Here is a 25706-nt window from a genome sequence, read left to right as displayed (position 1 = left end):
GAGAAGAAAAAAGAATTAAAAGAAATGAGGACAAGCTCAGAGACCTCTGCGACAATGTTAAATGCCCCAACATTCAAATCATAGGAATCCCAGAAGAAGACAAAAACAAAGGCCATGAGAAAATACTTGAGGAGATAATAATTGAAAACCTCCGTAAAATGGGGAAGGAAATAGTCACCCAAGACCAAGAAACCCAGAGAGTCACAAACAAGATAAACCCAAGGCGAAACACCTCAAGACACATATTAATCAAATTAACAAAGATCAACCACAAAGAACAAATATTAAAAGCAGTAAGGGAAAAACAACAAATAACACACAAGGGAATTCCCATAAGGATAACAGCTGATCTTTCAATAGAAACTCTTTAGGCCAGAAGAGAATGGCAAGACATAAAGTGATGAAAGAAAATAACCTACTGCCCAGATTACCGCACCCAGCAAGGATACCATTCAAATATGAAGGAGAAATCAAAAGCTTTACAGACAAGCAACAGCTGAGAGAATTCAGCACCACCAAACCAGCTCTCCAACAAATGCTAAAGATCTTCTCTAGACAGGAAACACAGAAAGGGTGTATAAACTAGAACCCAAAACAATAAAGTAAATGGCAATGGGATCATACGTATCAATAATTACCTTAAATGTAAATGGGTTGAATGCCCTACCAAAAGACAAATACTGGCTGAATGGATAAAAAAAAACAAGATCCCTATATATGTTTTCTACAAGAGACCCACCTCTAAACAGGGGACACATAGACTGAAAATGAAGGGCTAGAAAAAGATATTCCATGCAAATAGAGACCAAAATAAAGCAGGAGTAGCAATACTCATATCAGATAAAATAGACCTTAAAACAAAGGCTGTGAAAAGAGACAAAGAAGGACACTACATAATGGTCAAAGGATCAACCAAAGAAGAAGAGATAACAATTATAAATATATATGCTCCCAACATAGGAGCACCACAATATGTAAGGCAAGTGCTAACAAGTATGAAAGGGGAAATAAACAGTAAAACAATAATAATGGGAGACTTTAATTCCCCACTCACGCCTATGGATAGATAAACTAAACAGAAAATTAACAAGGAAACACAAACCTTAAATGATACAATAGACCAGTTAGACTTAATTGATATTTATAGGACATTTCACCCCAAAACAATGAATTTCACCTTTTTCTCAAGTGCACATGGAACCTTCTCCAGGATAGATCACATCCTGGGCTATAAATCTAGCCTTGGTATATTCAAAAAAAAACATGAACTCATTCCAAGCATCTTTTCTGACCACAATACAGTAAGATTAGATCTCAATTACAGGAGAAAAACTATTAAAAATTCCAACATATGGAGGCTGAACAACACGCTGCTGAATAACCAACAAATCACAGAAGAAATCAAAAAAGAAATCAAAACATGCATAGAAATGAATGAAAATGAAAACACGACAACCCAAAATCTATGGGACACTGTAAAAGCAGTACTAAGGGGAAGGTTCATAGCAATACAGGGTTACCTGAATAAACAAGAAAAAAGTCAAATAAATAACCTAACTCTACACCTAAAGCAACCAGAAATGGAAGAAATGAAGAACCCCAGCGTTAGTTCAGTTCAGTTCAATTCAGTCACTCAGTCGTGTCCGACTCTTTGTGACCCCATGAATCGCAGCACGCCAGGCCTCCCTGTCCATCACCAACTCCTGGAGGTCACCCAGAAACATGTCCATTGAGTCAGTGATGCCATCCAGCCATCTCATCCTCTGTCGTCCCCTTCTCCTCCTGCCCCCAATCCCTCCCAGCATCATTGTCTTTTCCAAGGAGGCAACTCTTCACATGAGGTGGACAAAGTACTGGAGTTTCAGCTTCAACATCATTCCTTCCAAAGAAATCCCAGGGCTAATTTCCTTCAGAATGGACTGGTTGGATCTCCTTGCAGTCTGAGGGACTCAAGAGTCTTCTACAACATCACAGTTCAAAAGCATCAATTCTTTGGTGCTCAGCCTTCTTCACAGTCCAACTCTCACATCCATACATGACCACAGGAAAACCATAGCCTTGACTACACGAACTTTTGTTGGCAAAGTAATGTCTGTGCTTTTGAATATGCTATCTAGGTTGGTCATGACTTTCCTTCCAAGGAGTAAGCGTCTTTTAATTTCATGGCTGTAGTGATTAGTAGAAGGAAAGAATTCTTAAAAATTAGGGCAGAAATAAACGCAAAAGAAACAAAAGAGATCATAGCAATAATCAACAAAGGCAAAAGTTGGTTCTTTGAGAGGTTAAATAAAATTGACAAACCATTAGCCAGACTCATCAAGAAACAAAGGGAGAAAAATCAAATCAACAAAATTAGACATTAAAATGGAGAAATCACAACAGACAACACAGAAATACAAAGGATCATAAGAGACTACTTTCAGCAACTATATGCCAATAAAATGGACAACTTGGAAGAAATGGACAAATTCTTAGAAAAGTACAACTTTCCAAAACTGAACCAGGAAGAAATGGAAAATCTTAACAGACACATCACAAGCACAGAAATTGAAACTGTAATCAGAAATCTTCCAGCAAACAAACAAAAAAAAAAAGCCCAGGACCAGATGGCTTCACAGCTGAATTCTACAAAAAATTTAGAGAAGAGCTAACACCTAACTTACTCAAACTCTTCTAGAAAATTGCAGAGGAAGGTAAACTACCAAGCTCATTCTATGAGGCCACCATCACCCTAATACCAAAAACTGACAAAGACGCCACAAAAAAAGAAAACTGCAAGCCAATATCTCTGATGAACATAGATGCAAAAATTCTTAACAAAATTCTAGGAAACAGAATCCAACAACATATTTAAAAGGTCATACATCATGACCTAGTGGGCTTTATCCCAGGGATGCAAGGATTCTTCAATATCCGCAAATCAATGTAATACACCACATTAACAAATTGAAAAATAAAAGCCATATGATTATCTCAATAGATGCAGAGAAAGCCTTTGACAAAATTCAACACCTGTTTATGATAAAAAAAAGAAAAAAGCCTCCAGAAATCAGGAATAGAAGGAACATACCTCAACATAATAAAAAACTATATATGACAAACCCACAGCAAATATTATCTTCAATGGTGAAAAATTGAAAGCATTTCCCCTAAAGTCAGGAACAAGACAAGGGTGCTCTCTCTCACCACTACTATTCAACATAGTTTTGGAAGTTTTAGCCATAGCAATCAGAGCAGAAAAAGAAATAAAAGTAATCCAGATTGGAAAAGAAGTAAAACTCTCACTGCTTGCAGACAACATGAGCCTATACATAGAAAACCCTTTAGACTCCACCAGTAAATTACTAGAGCTAATTAATGAATATAGTAAAGTTGTAGAATGTAAAATCAACACACAGAAATCCCTTGCATTCTTATACACTAACAAGGAGAAAACAGAAAGAGAAATTAAGGAAATAATTCCATTCACCACTGTAACAAAATGAATAAAATACTTAGGAATGAATCTACCTAAAGAAACAAAAGACCTATATATAGAAAACACTGGTGAAAGAAATCAAAGAGGACACTAATAGATGGAGAAATAGACCATGTTCATGGATTGGAAGAATCAATATAGTTGAAAATGAGTATACTATCCAAAGCAATCTATAGAATCAATGCAATCCCTATAAAGCTACCAATGGTATTTCTCACAGAGCTTGAACAAATAATTTCACAATTTGTATGGAAATACAAAAAACCTCAAATAGCCCAAGCAACCTTATGAAAGAAGAATGGGACCTGAGGAATCAACCTGCCTGACTTCAGGCTCTACTACAAAGCCACCGTCATCAAGACAGTATGGTACTGGCACAAAGACAGAAATATAGATCAATGGAACAAAATAGAAAGCCCAGAGATAAATCCACACACCTATGAACACCTTATCTTCGACAAAAGAGGCAAGAATATACAATCGGGAAAAGACAATCTTTTTAACAAGTGGTGCTGGGGAAACTGGTCAACCATTTGTAAAAAAAAAAAAAAAAAAAGAAAAAGAAAGAAACTAGAACACTTTCTAACACCATACACAAAAACAAACTCAAAATGGATTAAAGATCTAAACGTAAGATCAGAAACTATAAAACTCCTAGAGGAAAACATAGGCAAAACACTCTCCGACGTAAATCACAGCTGGATCCTCTATGACCCACCTCCCAGAATATTTGGGAAAAAAGCAAAAATATACAAATGGGACCAAATTAAAATTAAAAGCTTTTGCACAACAAAGGAAACTATAAGCAAAGTGAAAAGACACCTTCAGAATGGGAGAAAATAATAGCAAATGAAGCAACTGACAAAGAATGCATCTCAAAAAAATACCAGCAACTCCTGCAGCTCAATTCCAAAAAACTAAATGACCCAATCAAAGAATGAGCCAAAGAACTAAACAGACATTTCTCCAAAGAAGACATACAGATGGCTAACAAACACATGAAAAGATGCTCAACATCACTCATTATTAGAGAAATGCAAATCAAAACCACAATGAGGTACCATTTCACACCAGTCAGAATGGCTGCTATCCAAAAGTTTACAAGCAATAAATGCTAGAAGGGGTGTGGAGAAAAGGGTACCCTCTTACACCGTTGGTGGGAATGCAAACTAGTACAGCCACTATGGAGAACAGTGTGGAGATTCCTTTAAAAACTGGAAATAGAAGTGCCATATGACCCAGCCTCTTGATGAAAGTGAAAGTGGAGAGTGAAAAAGTTGGCTTAAAGCTCAACATTCAGAAAATGAAGATCATGGCATCCGGTCCCATCACTTCATGACAAATAGATGGGGAAACAGTGGAAACAGTGTCAAACTTTATTTTTCTGGGCTCCAAAATCACTGCAGATGGTGACTGCAGCCATGAAATTAAAAGACGCTTACTCCTTGGAAGGAAAGTTATGACCAACCTAGATAGCATATTCAAAAGCACAGACATTACTTTGCCAACAAAGGTTCGTCTAGTCAAGGCTATGGTTTTTCCTGTGGTCATATATGGATGTGAGAGTTGGACTGTGAAGAAGGCTGAGTGCCGAAGAATTGATGCTTTTGAACTGTGGTATTGGAGAAGACTCTTGAGAGTCCCTTGGACTGCAAGGAGATCCAACCAGTCCATTCTGAAGGAGATCAGCCCTGAGATTTCTTTGGAAGGAATGATGCTGAAGCTGAAACTCCAGTACTTTGTCCACCTCATGTGAAGAGTTGACTCCTTGGAAAAGACTCTGATGCTGGGAGGGATTGGGGGCAAGAGGAGAAGGGGACGACAGAGGATGTGATGGCTGCATGGCATCACTGACTTGATGGACATGAGTCTCAGTGAACTCTGGGAGTTGGTGATGGACAGGGAGACCTGGCATGCTGCGATTCATGGGGTCGCAAAGAGTCAGACACGGCTGAGCGACTGATCTGATCTGATGACCCAGCAATCCCACTGCTGAGCATACACACTGAGGAAACCAGAATTGAAAGAGACACGTGTACTCCAATGTTCATCACAGCACTGTTTTTAATAGCCAGGACATGGAAGCCTCCTAGATGTCCGTGAGCGGGTGAATGTATAAGAAAGCTGTGGTACATATACACAATGGAATATTACTCAGCCATTAAAAACAATACATTTGAATCAGTTCTAATGAGATGGATGAATCTGGAACCTATTATACAGAGTGAAGTAAGCCAGAAAGAAAAACACCAATACAATATGCTGACACAAATATATGGAATTTAGAAAATGGTAATAATAACTCAAAAGAGAAACAGATGTATAGAACAGTTTTTTGGACTCCGTGGGAAAGGGCGAGGGTCATTTGATTTGGGAGAAAGGCATTGAAACATGTATATTATCATATGTGAAATGAATCGCCAGTCCAGGTTCGATGCATGATACAGGGTGCTCGGGGCTGGTGCACTGGGATGACCCAGAGGGATGGGATGGGGAGGGGGAATGGAGGGGGTTCAGGATGGGGAACACATGTACACCCATGGTGGATTCATGTCAATCTATGGCAAAACCAATACAATATTGTAAAGTAATTAGCCTCCAAAAAAATAAAGAGAAAAAAGAAAAGAAAAAGCAGAGATGTTACTTTGTCAACAAAGTTCCATCTAGTCAAGGCTATGATTTTCCAGTAGTCATGTATGGTTGTGAGAGTTGGACTATAAAGAAAGCTTAGTGCTGAAGAATTGATGCTTTTGAACTGTGGTGTGGGAGAGGACTCTTGAGAATCCCTAGGACTGCAAGGGGATCCAACCAGTCCATCCTAAAGGAGATCAGTCCTTAGTGTTCACTGGAAGGACTGATGTTGAAGCTGAAACTCAAATACTTTGGCCACCTGATGCAAAGAGCTGACTCATTTGAAAAGACCCTGATTCTGGTAAAGGTTGAAGGTAGAAGGAGAAGGGGATGACAGATGATGAGATGGTTGGATGGCATCACCAACTCCATACACCTGAGTTTTGGTGATGGACAGGGAGGCCTGGTGTGCTGCAGTCCATGGGATCACAGGGAGTCGGACACGACTGAGCAACTGAACTGAACTCAATAACAGTACCAGTGAAAAACAGGTCAAAGAAACAGTTTCCAACATGGATTCAAAATTAGTTCTTCTCTGCAACAATTACTCCTTCTCTGCAACAGTAATGCACTGTTAAAGTCCATTCCACAGTATTATGGAAAAAAGGGGTGATGACCATTCTGCTTTGTCAGATGGATCTTTCTGGGGGTGTCTGCCATTGATGCCAGTGTTCCAAATGTAGATTTGTCTTCTTTTTGTTCCTCTTTGGAAAGTTTCTACTTTACACCTGTAGACCTACTAGATGAAGTCCATTGACTCAAGGCTTGATATTTCTTTTTTTTTTTCTTTTTTTTAAATTTTTTTTTTAAACTTTACAATATTGTATTGGTTTTGCTGTGATACAAAAGTCTACAAGCAATAAATACTGGAGAGGGTGTGGAGAAAAGGGAACCCTCTTACACTGTTGGGGGGAATGCAAACTAGTACCGCCACTATGGAGAACAGTGTGGAGATTCCTTTAAAAACTGGAAATAGAACTGCCTTATGACCCAGCAATCCCACTGCTGGGCATACACACTGAGGAAACCAGAATTGAAAGGCTTGATATTTCTAACAAGTTCTGCTACCTGTCCCTAAGCCACCCTGAATAATTAGAGCCTATATTCCACCTTCTTCTTTCTGTTTAAACACTTGGGGCAAAATTTTCACACCAATAGGCTTCCAGAGTTAGATAATAAGAATGGTCAGAGGAAAGTCTGAAGGTTCATCAAAAATTAAAATTAGAGCTGTCTTATGATTGAAGTAGTTCTGGGGTTTTTAGGGTTTGTGTTTTTGTTGTTGTTGTTGTTTTGTTTTGTTTTGTTTTTTTCTTTTTTCTCAGCTTGCTTCTGGGTTTAATTACTTTTGATTACCTTCCAGACAATGGAGAAAGAAATGGCAACCCACTCCAGTATTCTTGCCTGGAGAATCCCAGGGATAGAGAAGCCTGGTGGGCTGCTGTCTGTGGGGTCGCACAAAGTCAGACACGACTGATGTGACTTAGCAGTAGCATGATTTGGCAGTCCAACTCCTGGGCATGTACCCAGACAAAACTCTAATCCAGAAAGACACATGCACCTCTATGTTCAGAGTAGCACTACCTACAATAGCCAAGATATGAAAACAACATAAATGTCCATCAACAGATGAATGAATAAAGATGTGGTACATGTATATAATGAAACGCTACTCAACCACAAAAAGAGAATGAAATAATGCAATTTGCAGCAACGTGGATGGACCTACAGCTTATCATACTGAGTTAAGTAAGTCAGAAAGAGAAATAGAAATACGATGTGATATCTCTTATGTGTGGAATCTAAACTATGACACAAATGAATTTATCTACAAAATAGGAACAGACTCTAAAGCATACAGAATAGATTTGTGATTGGCAAGGGGTAGACAGAGTAGTGAGGGATGGACTGAGATTTTGGGGTTAGCAAATGCAAACCACTGTTTATAGAATGGATAAACAAGGTCTTGTTGCATATCACAGGGAACTATATTCAATAAACCATGATATAAGTGATATAATGATATAAGCTGTATTCAATAGACCACGATTCCATGTGATAAACCATGATGGAAAAGAATATGAAATATATATTAATATATATTAATTAAGTGATATATAATAATTAATATATTATAAATAAATAAAATATATGTAATATGAAATATATTTATTCTAATATTCTTTTTATATGTATATATATATGTGTATATATATAACTAAATCACACTGCTCTAGAGCAGAAATTCACACAACATTGGAAATCAACTATACTTCAGTAAAACAAAAATTTTTTTTAAAAGAGCGGTCAATGGAAAATTGCATCTGTTTTGACTCAAAGAAATCACTAAATAACTAGGAAAGTGCAAAATTTCTTGCCAAAGTGAGACTTCTAACCAGACAAGCATCAGATGTCTCAACACAACAAAGATGGCAGAAAGTAAAAGAGTTTTAGAAGAATATAAATTTGTTGCAAACTCAACACAGACTTTTACTGAGAGCATAGTGCAAGCAGGTAAGACAATTTGACAGGGATACAAATAGTAAAAAGACGTGGATGTTGCTCTCAAAAAGCTTAAAAATTAAAAGGGAAAAGGAACTTAAATAGCCACAACAAAAGGTCTAAAATGGGGAGAAGATTTAGCAAAATCCAGTTAAATTGTGATAGCACTTTAGATGAAGCAGAGACAGCTCCCACTTGTGAATCAGGGAAGGTCTTCTTCAGGAAGTGATATCTGAAATAAGCATGATTGTCTATTCACATCTAAATACATGAAGGGCCCTTGGGCTTAATTCCATTCAGAATTTAAATTATGAATTTTAAAGCCATATGACACAGGATAGAAAAATAATTCTGCAAAATTACATTTAACTTATATCAATCATTAGGTAGAAATAAACAACAACCAAAACAGGTATACAAGGAGAGTGGAAAGGTCATCATCACTGTCCTATGTCTACATGTGTCCTGAGCTCTTGAGCTGCTGGGATCTCTTTCCAAAGGGAGAAGAGTGCTTGGGGGTTCACAGTGTGTCCTGATGAGCATAGAGATGGAAGTCATTCTACATGGGATGGAGGTGAGAAGGAAGGGGCTGATAGATAAGAAGAAAGGGGCTGGGAGGAGGAAAACTGAGAAAAGAGAGAGAAAAAAAAGATGGGCAAGCAAGTGGAGACTGAGGGAAAGGGTAGGAAAAACGGACACAAAAACTCACCAGTGCTTCCTAAGCCAAAATACAAGACCTGTTAGGAGTACCAAGGGCACAATCACTGTCAAAATGATCCAACCCACAGAGCAGTGATGATCTGCGCATGGATGTGCACACAAGGGTGTCCTCTCAAACCGACCCACTGTTTTACTGCATTTCTGTGCTCTTCATTTGTTATTCAAGTATCTGCCTCAACGATCTCCTTCTTCCCTATTTCCTCTCCTATCCCTCATCAGAGATGACTCCATCTAACCTCCTTCCTATATCTATGGGGCTCTCATTTTCAACTCCCGTATTTCTTATTTTTATTCCTTTTGGGTCTGAAGTCCCTAGAATCCCCCAATTTTTCATCTAGCTCTCCTTCTTTGCTTGAGGACCACCTATTCCCATCCCAGCGGGGCTCCAGTTCCTCCTCGCCCCAGTAGAGGATGATGTCCTGGCCTCCTAGACTGCTGTGCCTCACCCGGCAACTCAGGCCAGATGCCTCACTGGCTTCCACATCCAAGGAAACCTGAAGATACCACGTCCCATCAGCTTTAGCCAAGACATCACTTTTCTGAGTGCCCTATTGCTCCTGCTCACCCTGCATCCATATCACCCAAATGGGCTTTGGGTAGAAGCCAGAGGCATGACAAACCAGCATCAGATGGCCAGGGCCAGGACTGGGGCCAAGGGAGAGCCAGGCCTCTTGTCTTACTGCATAGGACAGAGAAAATAGTCAGATGAGGATTCTAGTACAGACTCAGAGGTTCAGAGCTTCATGTCATTTTAGATGGACATACTTTTCCCACCGTTAGCAGTCGTCACCCATTATCCCCTCCCCCACTTGGCTCCTTGTTAGGAAGATGAGAAGGTGTGATTTTAGAACAAAAAATTTGTGGAGAGAGGGTGCAGGACTGACCTCATCTCTGGAGATATGCCTTTCCTGCCTCAAGAAGACCCAAGAGGAAACACGGGCAGATGTCATTCAGCAGCTTATGTATTTCCTGGGTGTGTCTGTAAAAGCTGAATAGTCTGCTGACCAACATGACTTGTCTGGAAGCTCAGCAGTTCTGATCCTTGATAAGCAAACTACACAAAGTCTATTGAGGCTTCACCAGCATGCAACTCATGGCCTTCTGTTATCTGTATTTCAAAGGGATCTAGGGAAGAGGAGTTACCAATCAGAGAAAAGAGGACATTAAAAGGAAAAAGTTAATCAAAAAATGTTGGAAGCAGAAAGAAGAAGTTTAGAAGATTTGAGGAAATGAAGCAAGATTGGCTTGACAAAAGTTCAAAGAAAAGGAAATTGGTGGTAGTTGGAGATTGAGAAAGAGATGAATGGCATGAGGAGAAGTGTTTGAAGAAGGCAATATAAAGGATGTAGATAATAGATAATAACATAATAAGGAAGGACTTAGTGAGACAGTGGGGAGTATAATAATCAAGAGTGAGTGGAATGCAATAGGTTATATTGAGTGTGTAAATACAGATTGCTGAAGAGATTGAATGGGGAAGAAAGTCACACTTTAAGGAGTCCATCATAGAGTGAGGAAACTGAAGGTATCTAGTCAGAGTTGAGTGAAAGGGGCTGTCAGAGGTGACCACTGTTGGAATATAATAAACCACAAGCCTGCAGTCAATGAGAGGGAAATGTATAAGTAAGTAGCAGAAGTCTTGAACATTATAGGAAGACAGGGTCTGGATTATGAACCTTGCCCAACTGCTGTTCCATGGTAGGGAGAGGTAAGGTTCAGAATTGAGTGGAAATTGATTGGAGGATGTATATTAGAGAAATAAGAAACTCAGAGATATACACACACACACACACACCTCGCACTGTATCCCCAATCCCCACTGAGGGAACTGAACTTACATTCAAGTTGCCACTGATTGGCATTGTTGTGAAATACCTGCAAAACTATAGTGAATCTCCTGTGAGACACACTTTGCAGTTCCATTAACTCCTCATTGTTGAAGTTGCCCTTGGACCAAGGCCAAAGGTAAATGACTGTGTGAGAGCTGCTTTTCCAGCCATGAGTCTGCAAGTCACCCAACTAAGCTGAGCCCAGATTTTGTACCCAGGGATGGTTGTAAAATCATAAAATCCAAATGTATTAGAAGGATATTGGCTTCTGGAAACCTGTAGGAAAAGAACAAAGAGAATGAGAAGGGACATTGGGAAGGAGAGAGAATGGAGAAAGAAAGGTACCAAAGAGGGGAAACTTGGTATATAATAGAAAAGGCAAGCCATTGACATCTCAGTGAACATTTGGCTGCCCCAGGGTCCCAAGAGTTAGTTATATGCAGCCTTCAAGACAGCACAGAGGCCTGGAGTCAGGGATACTTAGAATGGAACGGGGCTGATAACTCTCAATCTCCAGCTTGGGGAAACCATTACACAGGCACACATGCATGCATGCACGTGCACACACACACACACGCACCTTCCTGGATAAGAGCTCTTACCCTCTTCATTGTCACCACCTGGGAGGAGAGTAAGGAACAATGAAAGTTGCAGAAACAGCATCTCATTTGCAGATGTCCTTTCTCACAGAAAAGTAGGTCTTTGATTTCTGTTCTAAACAAACCTACCCCGAAACACCTCTATTCTGACTTCCTCTTCCTGCCAACAGGCAAACCTTTCCTTTAGTCACTGACTGAAAAAAGAAAGCTTGCTCCCTCCATAAGCCCTGGACCACACACTCAGATATTCATTTCCCTTCCAGTTCTGATACTCCTATCAGGATTCCAGTTTCTCTCCTTGTCACCAACATCCATTCTGCTCACCTTTCTATAATTTAACTGATATGGACCAAATCTTGTTGGAAAGTCAATGTATTTGTAAGGCCTCTTTTCTCATTCGTACAATAAAATAATGCAACTAAACATCTTCTTAGCATCATATCTAATATTCTCATGCCTCTGCTCTTTTCCGTCAGTTAGTCTTTCTCTTGCTTTTCTGAATATTTCCTCAAATATTCTCTTCCTCTTTCTCACCTTCACCCCACCTCATTCATATCTCTGACTTGTCTTGGTTCCTTTATTAGCTTTTTCAGAATCCCCTATGAGTTCTCTGAGAAACAGTATAAACTGATACATATTCTTCATTATTCTTAGGGAATAGCCAGTAGCCATCACAAAGACCACAGGAATATTGAAACATGTAAAGAAAAGCCTCCTCTATTTGACCTATATGGACATATATTCACTCACCAAAGAATCACTTAGCATCTGCCTAAACCAAATGTCTATTACACCTGTGAGTAGTGTTATGTAGTGGCTGAAAATACAACCACTTTATTCAAGGACGTTTTAAATTCCTTGGGAGAAAAAACATCTAAAACAAGAATTGTAAATCTTGGCGTACTGAGACTTACTATAAAGTATAAACTCTAAACAAACAACAACAAAGGGGAAAAAAAAAAAAAAAAGCCTTCTTGAAACATTTCCCAAAATGCTGGCCCTTAACTCTTTTGTTTACCCCACAGGATCTTGTCTTCAGAGATTGCCTTGAGGTATTTGATCTATAGACTGTTTAAAAAATTGTTTTCACTGAGTAAATTTGAAGATCTAATGGACTTTATTCGATGATTCATGAATTGGGCAGCATTCTTTCTAGCAGCTGGAAGGGTACACAAAGGAACAGTATAAAACGGAGGGTTTTTATAGGAAGAAAGGTGTTGCAGAGGAACAATTTTCAAAAGAAAAGAAAGGGTTATTTTAAGGCAGGACATATTTTTGAGGGGAAGGGACTGGCAAGAATTTTATCATGTAGATTGCCTCTTCTTCCTCTGGAAGGTGGAGAGAGCCTACCTGGAAGATTATCTCATTGGTACCAATTCAAAATTACAAAATGGTTGATTATGATTACATTTCTCATGAAGGCCGAAACTGCAATTAAGTTAGATATTGAATCAAGGTTTGAACATTTTTTCAACTGCCCTTCTTTGAGACTGTAATGAAAACATCTTTTCCAGACCTGTGGCCACTGCTGAGTTTTTCAAATTTACTGACATATTGAGTGCAGCACTTCAACAGCATCCTCTTTTAGTTAATAACTCAGCTGGAATTCTATCACCTCCACTAGCTTTGTAGTAACACTTCTTAAGGTCCACTTATATGTGGGTCAACAGTGAGAACCTTACATGAAACAGCTGACTGGTTCAAAATTAGGAAAGGAGTACCATAGGCTGTATATTGTCCCCCAGTTTATTTAACTTATATGCAGAGTACCTCATGCAAAATGTCAGGCTAGATGAATCACAAGCTGGAATCAAGATTTCTGCGAGAAATATCAACAACCTCAGATATGCAGATGTCACCACCCTAATGTCAGAAAATGAAGAGGAACTAAAGAGCCTTTTGAGGAAGGTGAAAGAAGAGAGTGAAAAAGCTGGCTTACAACTCAACATTCAAGAACTAAAATCATGGCATCTGGGCCCATCACTTCATGGCAAATAGAAGAAGAAACAGTAGAAGCAGTGACAGATTTTACTTTCTTGGGCTCCAAAATCACTGTGGATGGTGAATGCATCCATGAAATTAAAAGATGCTTGCTCCTTGAAATAAAAGTTAAAACAAACCTAGACAGCATATTAAAACACAAAGACATCAGTTTGCTGATCAAGGTCCGTAGAGTCAAAGCTATGGATTTCCAGTAATCATGTACAGGTGTGAGAGTTGGACCATATAGAAGGTTGAGCACCAAAGAACTGGTGCTTTCAAATTGTGGTGCTAGAAAAGACTCCTGAGAGTCCTTTGGACAGCAAGGAGATCAAAACCAGTCAATCCTAAAGGAAATCAACCCTGAATATTCATTTGATGGACTGATGCTGAAGTTGAAGCTCCAAGACTTTGGCCACCTGATGCAAAGGGCTGATTCACTAGAAAAGACCCTGATGTTGGGAAAGATTGAAGGCAAAGGGAGAAAGGGTGACAGAGGATGAGATGGTTAAGTAGCATCACCAACTCAATAGTCATGAGCTTGAGCAAACTCTGGGAAATAATGAAGGACAGGAAGCCTGGTGTGCTGTAGCCCATTGGTCCCAAAGTCAGACCCGACTTAGCAACTGAACAACAACAAAAAAACTTACTTGATGAAATGAGAAACTTTAGGTTTGTTTTTTTTTTTACCAAAGTTCATGCTAATAAGTATGATGTTTACACAAAGGATCCTGATGTAAATCTCTTATTAATGATGTAAAAATTAATAAACAAAAACCTCAATTAAATAAAGTCAGGAAACCCAAAGTGGGGTTTCTCAGGATTTCACATGGCTCACCATGATTGCAGATGCCAAATTGCAATTCTCTGTTCTTCCTGAATAGACCCATCTTGTCTGGGGATATATCTGGTCAAACTGCAAGGAGGAGGCAGTTTGAGTTTGGGTGGGAAGAAGAGGAAGAAGAGTTAACTACCTGAGGAATGGAGGCTGGAAACAACAGGTTGGGAGCAGGGCAGAGAGACCAAGGACATAACAGATGGAGGAGGAGAGAAGGAAGCCCAGAAGAGGAAGAAGAGGGGAGTAGAGAGGAACAAGAAGAAAGACGAGGAGAGTGGCAGAGGGTGGGATGGGAGGAGGAAGGAGAGGAAGCTGAGAGGGAGGATCAGGAGGATGATTGGAGAGAGAAGTGGGGCAGAGCTGCTGATTCTTCATCTCAGCTTTTGTGGGCAACGTTGGTCCTAATCAGGGAACAGGAAGCAGCTGGTACTTGAGTTGTGGCCCCACTGTGGACCTGCAGCTTCCCAGGGAGCTCCACTGCTGAGCATACACTGAGCTATGTTGGATGAGGGACAGCTCTGAAGGAGGAGAAAGGATAGGGGTTTCTCAGGAGCTGACTGAGAAATACTGAGAAATGGGGGAGTTGAGAAAAACCAGAACTGGAAGCCAAACTCAAGGGATAAGGTAGGGGCAGGAGTGAGATGACTGTGACCAGAGGGGAAAAAAAGAAAGAAAAGAACTAAGAGATCTGCTCCCTGGACCAGCAAAACCTAGAAGAGAAATCTGGGCATGCTGGGATACACCTTGATTATAAATCAAGTTGGTTGGATATCTTAGGGGAGTCTGGTATTCTTCCCTGGGTTACCAGACCTCCCTGAGGATCCTTCTTGATGCATTGGTCAAGACTTAAATCATTGGTGCTTATGCCACCAGCAATCTCATATCCTTTCTAACAATTGTCTCTTGGTGCTCCTCCATACACAATCTAGCTCTTTAATTCCATCCCCTCAGGACCCAGGTGTGAGCACCCCTCCCTACACTATTTCACAGGCTTATCCTACATTTCCTCTCCACCAAAAGAAATCTCAGCTTCCCTGCTAGAAAAATCTACTGCCTCTTACAATGATGTGCCTTTTACTGGCGTCATTTTCCCTCCCACTCTGCTTCAAGATTCCCCTTCACTTTTCTGGCTTCATTCATCTGGTCTGTTTGCTTATCACCCCTCACAGCAAGTACTTTGCACTCCTGGTGGCTCAGATGGTAAAGAATCTGTTTTCAATGAGGGAGACCCCATTTTGATCCCTGAGTCAGGAAGATCCCCTGGAGAAGGGAATGGCTGCCTACTCCAGTATTCTTGCCTGGAGAATTCCATAGACAGAGGAACCTGGCCAGCTACAGTCCACAGGGTGGCAAAGAGTCAGACACGACTGAGTGACTGTCGCTTCACACTTCAAAAGGAGCTTTGGACTGAGAGCAAGATAAACTCTTGGATAGACACTTGCTGGATATAGTAGTATATTGGAGCGATCATAGCATTCTGATCTTAGTTTTCTTATCTGTAATATGATTAAGTGAAAAGAACTGAATATGGCAAGCAACACGTCTGGCTCCAACAATTTTGTGTCTTACTATGCTCCTACACCTTCTGACCAGTGTGTTCTCCTCTTTCACTACTCTGCCTCTCCCTCCTCTCTCATTTTTCTGTGTCTCCCCTTCATTATCCACTAAGCCTTTATCTCAACTCTTGGTCTTCTTCTCCATCTTTTCATAGTCCCTACCCTAAAACCTAATCTCATCTTTCTTTCTGAGTCATTTTCAAATCTAAAGCATTGTTTTATCATGTGATTCTTGGATTCCAGTGTTCAGTTCAGTTGAGTTCAGTCGCTCAGTCATGTCCGACTCTTTGTGATCCCAGAGACTGCAGCACGCCAGCCTTCCCTAACCATCACCAACTCCCAGAGTGTACTCAAACTTATGTCCATTGAGTTGGTGATGCCATCCAACCATCTCATCCTCTGTCATCTGCTTCTGCTCCCACCTTCAAACTTTCCCAGCATTAGGGTCTTTTCTAATGAGTCTGTTCTTCACATCAGGTTGCCAAAGTATTGGAGCTTCAGCTTCAGCATCAGTCCTTCCAGTGAATATTCAGGACTGATTTCATTTGGGATGGACTGGTTGGATCTCCTTGATGCCCAAGGGATTCTCAAGAGCCCTTCTCTTGCACCACAGTTCACAGTCTTCTCCAGCACCACAGTTCAAAATCATCAATTCTTCAGTGCTCAGCCTTCTTTATGGTCCAACTCTCATATCCTTACACGACTACTGGAAAAACCATATCTTTGACTATATGGATCTTTGTCACCAAAGTGATGTCTTTGCTTTTTAATGGACTGTCTAGGTTTGTCATATTTTTCCTTCCAATGAGCAAGCATCTTTGAATTTCATGGCTGCAGTCACCATCTGCAGTGATTTTGGAGCCCAGAAAAATAAATTCTGTCACTGTTTCCAGTGTTTCCCCATCTATTTCCCATGAAGTGATGGGACCAGATGCCATAATCTTAGTTTTCTTAGTATTGAGTTTTAAGCCAACTTTTTCAATCTCTTCTTTCACTTTCATCAAGAGGCTCTTTAGTTCTTCTTAGCTTTCTACAATAAGGGTGATGTCATCTGCTTATCTGAGGTTATTGATATTTCTCCCAGGCACCTTGATTCCAGCTTGTGATTCATCCAGTCCAGCATTTCTCATGATGTACTCTCCGTATAAGTTAAATAAGCAGGGTGACAATATACAGCCTTGACGGACTCCCTTCCTGATTTGGAATCAATCTGCTGTTCCATGTTCAGTTCTAACTGTTGCTTCTTGACCTGCATACAGATTTCTCAGGAGGCAGGTCAGGTGGTCTGGTATTCCCATCTCTTGAAGAATGTTCCATAGTTTGTTGTGATCCACACAGTCAAATGCTTTGGCACAGTCAACAAAACAGAAGTAAATGTTTTTCTGGAACTCTCTTGCATTTTTGATGATCCAGTGTATGTTTGCAATTTGATATCTGGTTCCTCTGCCTTTTCTAAACCAGCTTGAATATCTGGAAGTGCCATGTAGGGCCACCCAAGATGGACGAGTCATGGTGGAGAGTTCTGACAAAACGTGGCTGACTAGAGAAGGGAATGGCAAGCCATTTCAGTATTCTTGCCTTGAGAACCCCATGAACAGTGAAAGTGAAAGTGAAGTCGCTCAGTTGTGTCTGACTCTTTGCAATCCCATGAACTGTAGCCTACCAGGCTTCTTTGTCAGTGGGATTTTCCAGGCAAGAGTACTGGAGGGGGTTGTCATTTCCTTCTCCAGGGGATCTTCCCAACAAAGGGATCAACCTGGGTCTCCCGAATTTCAGGCAGACGCTTTACCCTCTGAGCCACCAGGGAAGACACCATGAATAGTAAGAAAAGGCAGAAAGATAGGACACTGTAAGATGAACTCCCCAGGTCGGTAGGTGCCCAATATGCTACTGCAGATCAGTGGAGAAATAACTCCAAAAAGAATGAAAAGACAGAGACAAAGCAAAAATAATACCCAGTTGCGGATGTGACTGGTAATGGAAGAAAAGTCCAGTGCTGTAAAGAGCAATATTGCATATGAACCTTGAATGCATGAATCAAGGCAAATTGGAAATGGTCAAACAGGAGAAGGCAAGGGTAAATATCGACATTTTAAGAATCAAAGAACTAAAATGGACTGGAATGGGAGAATTTAACTCAAATGACCATTATATCTACTACTGTGGATCAGATCAGATCAGATCAGTCATTCAGTCGTGTCCGACTCTTTGCGACCCCATGAATCGTAGCACGCCAGGCCTCCCTGTCCATCACCAACTTCCGGAGTTCACTCAGACTCACGTCCATCGAGTCAGTGATGCCATCCAGCCATCTCATCCTCTGTCGCCCCACTGTCTTCTTGCCCCCAATCCCTCCCAGCAAAAGAGTCTTTTCCAAGGAGTCAACTCTTCACATGAGGTGGCCAAAGTACTGGAGTTTCAGCTTCAGCATCATTCCTTCCAAAGAAATCCCAGGGCTGATCTTCTTCAGAATGGACTGCAGTCCAAGGGGCTCTCAAGAGTCTTCTCCAACACCACAGTTCAAAAGCATGAATTCTTCGGCGCTCAGCTTTCTTCACAGTCCAACTCTCACATCCATACATGACCACTGGAAAAATGATAACCTTGACTAGACGGACCTTTGTTGGCAAAGTAATGTCTCAGCTTTTGAATATGCTATCTAGGTTGGTCATAACTTTCCTTCCAAGGAGTAAGCGTCTTTAAATTTCATGGCTGCAATCACCATCTGCCATGATTTTGGAGCCCAAAAAATAAAGTCTGACACTGTTTCCACTGTTTCCCCATCTATTTCCCATGAAGTGATGGGACCAGATGCCATGATCTTAGTTTTCTGAATGTTGAGCTTTAAGCCAACATTTTCACTCTCCTCTTTCACTTTCATCAAGAAGCTTTTGAGTTCCTCTTCACTGTATGCCATAAGGGTGGTGTCGTCTGCATATCTGAGGTTATTGATATTTCTCCCAGCAATCTTGATTCCAGTTTGTTCTTCTTCCAACCCAGCGTTTCTCATGGTGTACTCTTCATATAAGTTAAATAAGCAGGGTGACAGTTTTGGTATTATGGGTATTTTCTTGATGTACTCCTTTTCTTATTTGGAACCAGTCTGTTGTGATAGAATGTGGTCCACTGGAGAAGGGAATGGCAAAGCACTTCAGTATTCTTCCCTTGGCAACCCCATGAACAGTATGAAAAGGCAAAATGATAGGATACTGAAAAAGGAACTCCCCAGGTCAGTAGGTGCCCAATGTACTACTGGAGATCAGTGGATAAATAACTCCAGAAAGAATTAAGGGATGGAGCCAAAGCAAAAACAATACCCAGCTGTGGATGTCACCAATATCAGTGCTTCTCAAATTTTAATGCATTTATAAACCCTGCTGGTTTTGCTGAAATACAAATTGTGTTTCAGGAATTCTCAGCTGAGGTCCAAGATTCTATATGTCTAACAAGGTGATAACTCTGTTCCTTATCACTGAAATATTTTAAATAATATGAGTCTACATTCTGCCTTCTGCTTTTTTTTTTTTTTAGAATATTTATAAATCGATTTGTTCAATCGCTCTCATGTTTAATTCTTTGCGACCCCATGGACTGCAGCACGCCCAGGCTTCCCTGTCCTTCCCTATCTCACAATTGTTCAAACTCATGTTCATTGACTCAGTGATGCCATCCATCCATTTCCATCCTCTGTCATCCCCTTCTCTTCCTACACTCAATCTTTCCCAGGATCAAGGTATTTTCCAATGAGTACACTCTTCACCTCAGGTGGCCAAAGTATTGTCGCTTCAGCTTCAGCATCAGTCCTTCCAATGAACATTCAGGATGGATTTCCTTTAGGATTGACTGGTTTGATATACTTGCAGTACAATTGACTCTCAATATAAAGAAATATTTTCATCCAAATTAATCTCTAGAGTTAAAAAATAAGAATGGTCAAATATAAAACTGTTTCTCCTCAACTGCTCAGAGAAATGACTAAAAACTAAGATCACTAAGTGCAGTCCCTTAGCCAAGTGAAAAGACCTTTAACCAGAAGAGCATCAGATGTATCAACTACTACAAAGATGACAGGAAGAAAAAAAATGTTTTTAAGATCATAAATTCAGAATAAATTCAGCCCAGATTTTTACTTACAACATACTACATACAGATAAGACATTTTGCCATAGATACAAATAGTAAAAAGACATGGACTTTGTTCTCAAGAAGCTTATAAAATAGAAGGGAAAGGGGAAATAAACAGCTACAACAAAGGGTCTAAAGTGAGGAGGATTTTTAAAAGTTCAGTTAAATTACAATGGCAGTTCAGACGAGGCAGAGACAGCTTCCACTTGTGAATGAGGGAAGATCCTCTGGAGGAAGTAACATCTGAAATAAGCCTGATGATGCACTCACATTTGAATACGTGAAGGATCCTAGGACCTTATTCCATTCAGAATTTAAAATCCCAAACACAGGTTAGAATGACAAATACCACAAAAATGCATTTAGCTTCATTGACAGCTGATCATTAAGCAGAAAATCACAACAATTAAAAACTCTCTGTAAGGAGAGTGGAAAGGCCATCATCACCTAAGTCTGTTTAGATGTGTCCTGAGTTCCTGGGCAGCTGGGATCTCATTCCAAAGGAAGAATAGAGCTTGGGGATTCATGGTGTGTCCTAATGAGAACAAAGATGGAGTGGAGGTAAGAAATGACTGCTAAGAAGGAAGAAAGCTGGGAAGAGGAAAACTGATGAGAGAGAGAAGAAAAAGGATGGACAGACAAGTGGACACTTGAAAAAGGGCAGGAAGGATGCACACAAAGAACTCATCAGTGCTTCCAAAGCCAAAATGCAAGACCTGCCATGAGCACCAAGGTCACACTCACTGCCAAAGCAATCCAGCTCACAGAGCTGTGATGATCTGTGGACAGGACACACACAGATGTCCTCAAAACCCACCCACTCTTTTACTGCATTTCTGTGCTCTTCCTTTGTTACTGGAGTGTCACCACAGCCTCTCATTCTTCCCTATTTCTTCTCTCATCCCTCCTTCATCTAACCTCAAGTTTCCCTATGTCTCTAGGGTTCTCATTTTCAACTCCTATATTTTTTATTTTATTTGTATTCCTTTTGGGTCTGGAGTCCCTAGAATCCCCAATTTTTCACTTGGCTCTCTTAGTCTGCTTAAGGACCACCTATTCCCATCCCAGCAGAGCTCCAGTTTTTCCTCACCCCAGTAGAGGATGATGTGCTGGCCTCCTAGACTGCTGTGCCTCACCCGGCAACTCAGGCCAGATGCCTCAATGGCTTCCACATCCAAGGAAACCCGAAGATACGATGTCCCATCAGAGTTAGGTAAGACGTCACTTCTCTGAGTGCCCTGTTGCTCCTGCTCACCCCGCATCCACATCACCTAAATAGGCTTTGGGTAGAAGCCAGAGACATGACAAACCAGCGTCAGTTGTCCAGGGCCAGGACTGGGGCCAAGGGAGAGCCAGGCCTCTGGTCGTACTGCAGAGGACAGGGAAGATAGTCAGATGAGGACTCTAATGCAGACCCAGAAGTTCAGATTTTCACATCAATTTAGATAGACACACTTTCCCACATTGACCCTGGCCTGATTCCTGGATCAGAAAGATCCTCTGGAGAAGGCATAGGCTACCCACTCCAGAATTCTTGGGCTTCCTTTGTGGCTCAGCTGGTAAAGAATCCACCTGCAATGCAGGAGACCTTGGTTCGATCCCTGGGTTGGGAAAATCCCCTGGAGAAGGGGAAAGGTTACCCACTCCAATATTCTGGCCTGGAGAATTCCATGGACTGTAATAGACCATGGGGTTGCAAAGAATCAAATACAAGTGAGCAACTTTCACTTTCCCATATCTAGGATTGTCACCCATTATCCCCTCCCCCTCTTAGTTCCTTGTTAGGAAATGAAAAGGTATGATTTTAGAACAAAATATTAATGGAAAAGGGTGTGGGACTAACCTGGTCTCTGGAGATATGCCTTCCTGGCATCAAGAAGACCCAAGAGGAAATGTGGGCAGGTATCACTGAGGAGCTTGTGTATTATTAACTGGGTTTCTTGGAACAAATTGAATAGTCTTCTGAGGACCTGAGCCCTCCTTCCACCCTCTGGAGAGGACACCCATGACTTGTTCTGAAAGCTCAAGAAGTCTGATCCTTGATAAGCAACTCTCATAAAGCCTACTGGGGCTTCCCCAGCCTGCAGCTCACAGCCTTTTGCTATCTGTACCTCAAAGGGATCTGGCAAAAAAATTAGAGAAAAGAGCACATAAAAAAGATAAAATTAATCAAAGGAAGATGGAAACAGAAGGGAGAATTTCAGATGATTTGAGGAAATGGAGTAAGATTGGTTTCATCAGATATTCAGAGAAAGGGGAATTATTGGCAACTGGGAATATAGGAAGAGATGGATGACATAAGGAGGAGGGTAAAATATTTAAAGAAGGCAGTGTAAATTATATGAGCAAGAGAATAAGGAAGGACTTAATGTGAGAAAGTGGGGGTTAAAATAACCCAGGATGAATGAAATACAATAGATAACACTGAATATATAGATAACACTGAATATATAGACATAGATGCCTAGTTGGAAACTGGGGAAAGGGGCTCTTGCAAGTGACCAAAATGCAAGATAATAAAGCACAAGCCTGCAGTCAATGAGAGAGGAGTCTGTAAATAGCAGAAGTCTTGAACCTTCTGCGAAATCAGGGTCTGGATTATACCCTCTTGCCAAAAGGATACAATTGCAATGCTATGGTTTGGAGAGTTAAGTTCCAGAATTGATTGGAGGCTGTTTCTTAGAGAAATAAACTCAGTAAAACCCACACACCCCCTACCATATCCCCAATCCCTGTTAAGGAAAATGAACTTACATTCAAATTGCCATTTCCTGGCATGGCTGTAAAATGCCTGAACAAATCTAATGAAGCTCATGTGAGAAAAACTTTGCAGTTCCATCAACTCCTCATTGCTGAAGTTGCCCTTGGACCAAGGCCACAGGTAAATAATAGTGCCAGGGTTGCTCTTCCAGCAATGAGTCTGCAACTCACCCAACCAGCCTGAGCCCAGACTTTGCACCCAAGAACTGTTGTGAAAGGATAAGACACAGATGACTTCGAAGGAAACGGGCTCCTGAAAGTCTGTGGTAAAAGAACAAAGACAATGAGGAGGGGCATTGAGAAGGAGAGACTGGAGAATGAAAGGTGCCAAAGAAAGGAAACTCAGAATCTAGATGAAAGGCAAGATATCTCAGCAGACACATGCCTGCCCCAGGGCCCTATGTGCTATGAGAGCACAGGGGTCTGCGTCAGGGATGCTCAGAATGAAACTAGGCTGATATTCTCAATCTTCTGGTTTGGGAAACCACCCCATACACATAGGTATGCACGTGCGCGTGCACGCACACACACACACACACACACACACATTCACACACACATATACCCACCTTCTGGAACAGAGTTCTTATTCTCTTCATTGTCTCCACCCACGAGGAGAACAGGAGCCAATGGAAGTTGCAGAAACAGCATCTCATTTGCAGATGTTTTTTTTTTCTCTCAGAAAAGTTGGTCTTTGATTTCTGTTCTAAGCAAACCTACCACACAACACCACTACTCTGACTTCCTGCTCTTACCAATGAACCTTCCCTTTATTCACTGTCTGAAGAAAAAAAAAAAAAAACAATCTGCTCCTTCCCTAATCCCAAGACCGCCTACCCAAATGCTCATTTCTCTTCCAGTTCTGACTCTCTTCTCTGGCTTCCAAGTTCTCTCCTTGTCACCAGCTTCCATCCTGTTCATCTTCCCCAATCTAACTGTTATGGACCAAGTCTTATGTGGTATTTAAAAATGAATGTACCAGTAAGGACTTTTTCAACCTTGAAATAAAAGCATGAAACTAAATGTCTTCCCAGCAACCTGCTTAAAATTCTCATGCCACTGCTCTTTTCTGTTACTCTGTCTTTCTCTTGCATTTTTTTTAAATATTTCCTCAAATATTCTCTCCCCCTTTCTCACTCCCACCTACCTCATTCACGCCTCTGAGCTCTCACTCATTGCTTTATTAGCTTTTTCAGGATCCCCTATGATTTCCCTGAGAAACAGTATAAACTGACACATATTCTTCATTATTCTTAGGGAGTAGCCAGTAGCCATCACAGAGATCACAGGAGCATTGCAGCATAAAGAAAACCCTCCTCTGTTTGACCTGCATTGACATATAGTCACTCATCAAACAATCACGTAGCACCTGCCTGAGGACAAGCATCTGTTACACTTGTGAATCATGTTACACAATGCAATAACCTTATTCAAAGACTTTTTAGATCCCTTAGGGTATAAAACACTGAAACAAGAATTGTAAATCTTGCTGTGTTGAGACTTATTATAATATATAAACTCTAGACAAAAATAAACACACACACAAAAAGCATTCTTGAAACAACATTTTCCAAAATGGTGACCCTTAACTGTTTTGTTTACCCAACAGGATCTTGACTTCAGAGATTGTCCTGAGGTGTTACATATATAGCCTATGTGTGTGTGTGTGGGGGGGGGGGGGGGGGGGCGAGTTTTAACTGAGTAAATTTGAAGATCTTCTGGCTTTATTCAATGATTCTTGAATTGGACAACATCCCATCTAGCAACTACAAAGGCACTCAGAGAAACAGCATAGAATGGAAGGTTTTTATAAAAAGGGCAGGTCAGGTGAGCTATTTATCAACAGAAAAGAGTATTTTAGACCAGGACATCTTCTTTTTGAGGGGAAGGGAATGAGAGAGTCAGTTCCTAGGCAGATTGATAGGGAGTCTAGGGGTCCCCAAGGAGAGAGGGGTCTGGAATTCTCAAGGAGGAAGAAAGGACAAACTTTTTTTCTTTCTCCACATTCCTTAGGATTATATAACAATAATGTATCCTGCCTAAGGACAGTCTTTGGATTCAACCTTCTGTTATCTTAAAATGTAAATTATGGGAGTAGGTCTGATGAGGTCTTTACAACCTCCAGACATTCTTTGGATTATATAACATCGTTGTTAACACTAGCAAGCGGGTACTCTTTCTGCCCCCTTCTGATGCCTATGTCAGAAGCTTTCTCTATCTCCTTTAAACTTTAATAAAACTTTATTACACAAAAGCTCTGAGCAATCAAGCCTCGTCTCTGGCCCCGGATTGAATTCTTCTCCTCCGGGAGCCAAGAATCCCAGTGTATTCGCGTGATTCAACAACAACCTTTCATCTTGGGGGCTCGTCCGGGATCCTTCAAGACAAGGTAAGGATGCTTGGAGCTTTAGTTCTTTGTTCTCTTAGTGAACACGTTTTCTGCTGTGCTTTACTAACTCTACCGTGTGCTTGTGTGAATGAATGGCATGCCCTGCTTGAAGCAAGTAAGGAGCCCTGCTCTGCGGTTCCACAGTGATCTCATACGGCTTATGGCAGAAACCTGTCGGGGCGTTATACTGACCTGCCAATGCCAAGAGGCACCCAATGTCTCCTTCAGGAACCGACCAGAAATGGGCAAAGCGTGTGGACCGAACTCTCCTTTCTCGGTCAAACTTTTCGGTCTCTTTGACC

General features: G+C 40.9%; 1 protein-coding gene and 1 pseudogene across 1 annotated transcript; both read right to left on the bottom strand.

Moving 5' to 3' along the window:
• Window positions 1-4505: 4505 nt before the first annotated feature.
• Window positions 4506-11768, bottom strand: LOC113888812 (annotated as a pseudogene).
• An 8979-nt stretch (window positions 11769-20747) lies between these two features.
• Window positions 20748-23666, bottom strand: LOC113888814 (T-cell surface glycoprotein CD1a-like). Its single transcript, XM_027535796.1, is given in 6 exon segments — window positions 20748-20791; window positions 20945-21034; window positions 21346-21624; window positions 22099-22377; window positions 23010-23276; window positions 23585-23666. Coding segments are annotated over 6 exon segments (1041 nt in total).
• Window positions 23667-25706: the final 2040 nt, after the last annotated feature.

Source organism: Bos indicus x Bos taurus, unplaced genomic scaffold (genome assembly GCF_003369695.1).
Source record: "Bos indicus x Bos taurus breed Angus x Brahman F1 hybrid unplaced genomic scaffold, Bos_hybrid_MaternalHap_v2.0 tig00002091_arrow_arrow_obj, whole genome shotgun sequence".
In the NCBI taxonomy this organism is placed as follows: domain Eukaryota; kingdom Metazoa; phylum Chordata; class Mammalia; order Artiodactyla; family Bovidae; genus Bos; species Bos indicus x Bos taurus.
The sequence above is the reverse complement of the archived record's forward strand: the minus strand, read 5'-3'. Positions and strand labels throughout refer to the sequence as shown.